General features: G+C 38.3%; 1 protein-coding gene across 2 annotated transcripts; it reads left to right on the top strand.

Moving 5' to 3' along the window:
- The first annotated feature begins 344 nt into the window (after nucleotides 1-344).
- LOC144971161 (uncharacterized) lies at nucleotides 345-4,597 on the top strand. 2 transcript variants are annotated; one of them, XM_078911645.1, is made up of 2 exons: nucleotides 345-547; nucleotides 1,455-4,597. In XM_078911645.1, the coding sequence occupies exon 2, from the start codon at nucleotides 1,461-1,463 to the stop codon at nucleotides 3,330-3,332; it is 1,872 nt and encodes a 623-aa protein (XP_078767771.1). In that variant the 5' UTR covers nucleotides 345-547; nucleotides 1,455-1,460; the 3' UTR covers nucleotides 3,333-4,597. The 2 variants fall into 2 exon arrangements, with proteins under 2 accessions (XP_078767771.1, XP_078767772.1); XM_078911646.1 differs by having other exon boundaries at nucleotides 345-551.
- The last annotated feature ends 505 nt before the right edge of the window (nucleotides 4,598-5,102 follow it).

Raw genomic sequence — 5,102 nt, 5'->3', positions numbered from 1 at the left:
TTCAAAAGGCTAAATTTTTACAAAAAAGTGCTTTAAATAATTTTTTTGTGACGCAACTATCGTCTAAACGCAAAGTTTTTCCGTCATTTTCGTCAGAATCAACGTTCGATAGTCCTTAGTAACCCGCAGTGAACCCCGGCTTATTTGGTATTAGCAGAAATGTCAGGGAAAGGGCATTTCCGTTCTTTCACATTCTTTCGCGTATGTGTCACAGGTCGGCGGGGAAATCGAGAAATTCCAAGCCTATTTTCCTTTCTTTGATTGGCTGAAGAGACGTCTAGGAGTTATTTTTAGTAATTACCGTCATGGAAAATTTTAGCTCACATTCCAAGACCGATCGTAACCCGGTTTTCAGTCACGTGACATAACAACGGGTACATTTCCGGAGCATTCGACTACGTTTACTTACGCTTCGATTCGAACTGATTTTTGGTCGTTTCATGACAAACTTCACTCCATTTACTTATTTGCAAAGTTTTATCATCATTTTCCAAAGAACCAAAAATTGGTAGATAATCATTTCGACGCCTGGATACCGCTTTAGCCAGTAAGTATGTCTATTTATTTATTACTAGTGAAATCAGATTGACCGGTTACAGTCTCAAAGTGTGCATTCCATTCTAAAATGTAAACATTGACGATAGTAAAAGAGAATGCTGCTCGTAAATAATTCTAAAGGCTAATTTTTGTTTTTATTTTATTTTTAATACGATTATTAAGAACCATACTGTTTTCTTTGATTTACATTAGACTAGTGAAGATCATTGAGCTTAAATAAGGAGATAACTAAACGCCGATCTATAGTAGATCTTAGACAGACAGATAGACGTCGAAAGCTAACTTAGACTTGGATTACCATTGACGTCAGTGAGTTAGAACTTAGAGATTATCTAGATTGTGCTTATTTTTTTTATAACCATCATTCTACAAGAGTCTGTGTGTGTGTGGGGGGGGGGGGGTGCTCTCAATGCTCTGAGGTATGGTTCTCGTCTCTTGACCTAAAGGCGTTTCTTTCTTTCTGATCTATAGTTTCTGCCTTTTCACCTTTCAGTGTAGGGCCACTTTAAAGTGAAATTACTCTAGACCAAGGCATTAGCCAAGCAGGTGGTCAGCCCACTGTGACTTTTAGTTACCTTATTGTGGTAGGAATTCATTTTGCCCAGAAAGCGGCCTTTCTGCCTGCTCTTTTAATTTCTTTAATGTTTTTTTTACTTTGATCCAAAGCAATACCAGATCTGTGCTTAACTATGATTGGTAGCCAGAATTCTTATGTGTGGGTATCTTTTGTGCTTTTAAGGCAAAACTTTGGGCTGATTCCAACACTGCTTAGCAGTAGGGGGTGCAATAAAAATGTTATAATAAAATTGTATTATATATAAATTATATATATATATATATTTTTTTTTTTTTTAAATTATTTATTATGGTATATTTATATTTATTTATTTTCACAGATTGTCATGCCTAGAGCCAAGGTTTCCACCTTCAATGCTTCCATTAGCAGCATGAAAAGGAAGTCACGGAAAGATGTTTTGAAGAAGGCAAGGGATGCGAAGAAGCAGAAATTTTTTAATGAACCAGAGCCAGCATCCACATCTTCTGTGACATCTTCGCCCCACGCAGCGACTTCACCTTTTTCTTCGCCGCAACCAACAGCTTCAGCTTCTGCTTCTTCATCATCAGCTCGTAAGTTGGATTTCTTTGCCTCTACGTCTGAGCCTTCATCTTCGTCTTCATTGGAATGTTCGACCATCGTGCAGCTGATTGTATTCCAGGATCTTGTTGATTGTCTTCTCTGCCCTTTTTGTTTCCAGTCTACGTTGGAGGTTTCACGTGATTCTTCTGTTGGTCTTGCCATTCTTCTACATTTGTCTTGTAAATCATGTTCAAAAGTTATATCGTCCTTTTATACATCTCGTAAAAAAGATAAATATTTTGAAGTTAATCGTCGTGGAGTCGCTTCATCCTTGGCTAATGGAAGTGGACAGGCTGGCTTAGCCTCATTTTGCGGCATGATGGATATGCCTGTACTACATCATAAGACCTTTCTTCGCCACCAGAAGGCCATCCACCGCCAGTTCGCCAGCTATTCGTCTCGTCTCCGTTCTGAAGCTGTTGATGTTGTTCGTCGAGCGTATCCTGAGCAGGCAGGGCAACCAATTGTTGATGTTGATGTTTCGTATGATGGTAGTTGGCACACGAGGGGACATAAATCAATGTTAGGGATAGGATGTGTGATAGAGAACAGAACAGGACTTGTAGTGGACCATGAGGTTCTTTCTAAGTATTGCCATAAGTGTGTGACAGTAGGAGACAAGCTGAAGGGGGATAGTGATAGGTATGCAGAATTCTTGAGTGGCCATAAGGAGGAGTGTGATAGGAACCATGAAGGATCATCAGGTAGTATGGAACAGGTAGCGGCTGTGAATATGTGGAGTAGATCTGTAGAGCGGAATGGACTTAGATATAGAACAATGATTAGTGACGGGGACAGCAACACCATCAAGCAGCTAAACAATTCGGGACCGTATGAGGGGATGACAATTGAGAAGAGGGAGTGTGTAAATCATGTAGCGAAGAGACTAGGAACAGCATTGCGGAAGACTGTGGACAACAAGAAGAAGGTAAAGGTAACGTTAGGAGGGAATGGAAAAGGAAAATTGACAAAGGCAAAGATCGCCAGACTTCAGAAATATTACACGCGGGCCATTAGATCAAACAGTACTGTGGACGACATGCGACGCGCAATTTGGGCTTCTTTTTATCACTGCACCTCAACCAATAAACAGCCACGCCATGAGTACTGCCCAGAAGGAATTGATTCTTGGTGCTTCTACATGAAAGCCAAGGCTAATGGTCTGCCAGCACCTGACCACGACAGACATATGACCACATTTATTCTACCGACTGTAGCAGAACACATCCATGACGTTTATGTTAGATTGACTGATGATGATTTGTTGGGGAGATGTTTATTTGGAATGACTCAGAATGTAAATGAAAGCATCCATGCTTTGATTTGGTCTAGGTGTCCAAAACATGTGTTTGTAGGGAGACAGCGTTTGGAAATTTCATGTGGGATTGGAGTAGGAGAATTCAACAAGGGAGCAAAGGCATCGCAGGATTTCATTTCGGCAATAGGACTTAGTGTGGGACGACATTTTGTGGAGCATGGGACTAAAAGGGACAATGTTAGGATAAAGAATGCAGACAGAGCAGGTGAATTTGTCTTTAAAAGGAAAAGGGAGATGAGGAGGTTAGCACAGACAAGGGAGGAAGAACGTTTACATCAACTGGAAGGCGGTGAGCAGTATGCTGCAGGCGGCTTCTGATTGCGGAGTCCCAGACGACACGTGACATTGGATGGATTACCTCAAACGGATAAGTACCATTTTTATAAATTCATAACTAATTGTATCTTTTTTCCACAGGAGAATGATTCTTGGGTTTAAAACAACACAGTTTAGGGGGTTCATGACACTATATTTTGTATAATCTACGAGAAGGTTCGTTTTTTCCCATTTTCTCAAAATGTCATTTTCTTAGGGGGTGGGATAGCAGGGAACAAGATTTCTCAAAAACTGTCTATTCAATTTCTTTTCCTTTCACACACTTGTGTGTTTATAGTGTGGCTACATTATGTCAGAGGCTTTTGGCAATATAAGCATTATATTTTTAGATATGGGGGTCCAAAGAGGGTAAAAACTGCGAAAAAGGAAAAATTTTCACAGTTTTACGGATTGAAGACTTCCGGATGCTATAAAATCTTTACTAGGATAAGAATAGAAAAATCCCTCTGACATAATGTAGAGCAGTATTAAAGACACCTACATAGCAAGTTTCAGTGAAATTGAATAGACACTTTTTGAGAAAAGTTGTTCCCAAAATCTGAAGTTTTCGGGGCGGGGTACCCCTAAAATGCCACCTCATACACACCGATAGTGGAAATTATTCCAAAAAGTCTTTAGAAATATGCTTGGACACACATAATACTGCAGAAAAAGCATTGAAAAGATCATTTTTGATAAAACTTAATAAAATTGTCCTTATTGTGACAGTACCCCCTTAATGTACACACTTTAGGTACTTAGTTGCTGTCGTAATGACATAGTGTTATATCAATACAATACGACCAGCCAAATATTTCTAATCAATTTTGTGTAATCATGAAAAATAAAATAAAATAAAAATTAAACAAAAACAAAACAAAAAATCAAAAAAAAAAATCATTGAATGGTATAGATGACGTTTGCTGCTAAAAGGATAGACATTTATTTGATACCGTAAATGAGATTCCCACAGAACTCTGCCTATCCTATTAAAACCTTTTCTACGTAACCCAGTAACTATATTATTATAATGACTAATTCTATCCTAACATGACAAAAACAGAGTTTTAAGGTTTTGTCCAGAAAACTTTTATTACTTCAAACATGGGTAAAGTAAGGTGGTACCCGACGTGTCGAAAATTAAAGAAGTCTCAAGTTTGAGACATTTTGACAAGTAGGGGCATGATCACAATCGACATAGATTTGAAATAAATGTTTTCTGGCCAAAATAAACAAACGTGTTTTGTCATTGAATGTTTGGCAGTTTTAACCCTTTTCTCTGGACAGTGCTGCCGTACTCTTAAAAATAACCTATCTTAAATATTTTAGTCAGAAAAACTAGTCCTTCTATTAAAACTCAATTTAAATGACCCTCATCTTGTCATTTGCTCTCAAACTTTGGACTATAATAAAGTCCCATGTTTGAGAGTTTTTGACAAGATTATGGTCATTTTAATCGGTCGATATTTGAATGACGAGTTTTCTGGTCAAATTCTAAAATAAGTGTTGTTTTTTTTTCAGAGTGTAACAGAGTGGACACCCATCGCTGGTTGTGGTCAGCGGCCATTCCAATAATGATTATAGACTGTTTATTTAGTGAATACAATACACATACATAGAGCTCTCACCATAGGCTCTCACCGTTACTGATGACATCCGCTTATTAGCCTCTAAAAATACGTCATGTTATACAGTGTGTGGCCATTTTACAGGGGTGTCGTCCGATTACCATAACATTTTAATTGTGTTATGTTTTTAAATACCTTGACATGG

This window comes from Berghia stephanieae, chromosome 4 (assembly GCF_034508935.2).
Source record: "Berghia stephanieae isolate SIO BIC M18660-M18661 chromosome 4, UCSD_Bste_1.3, whole genome shotgun sequence".
Classification (NCBI taxonomy): domain Eukaryota; kingdom Metazoa; phylum Mollusca; class Gastropoda; order Nudibranchia; family Aeolidiidae; genus Berghia; species Berghia stephanieae.
This window is presented reverse-complemented; position numbering and strand designations above follow the sequence as displayed.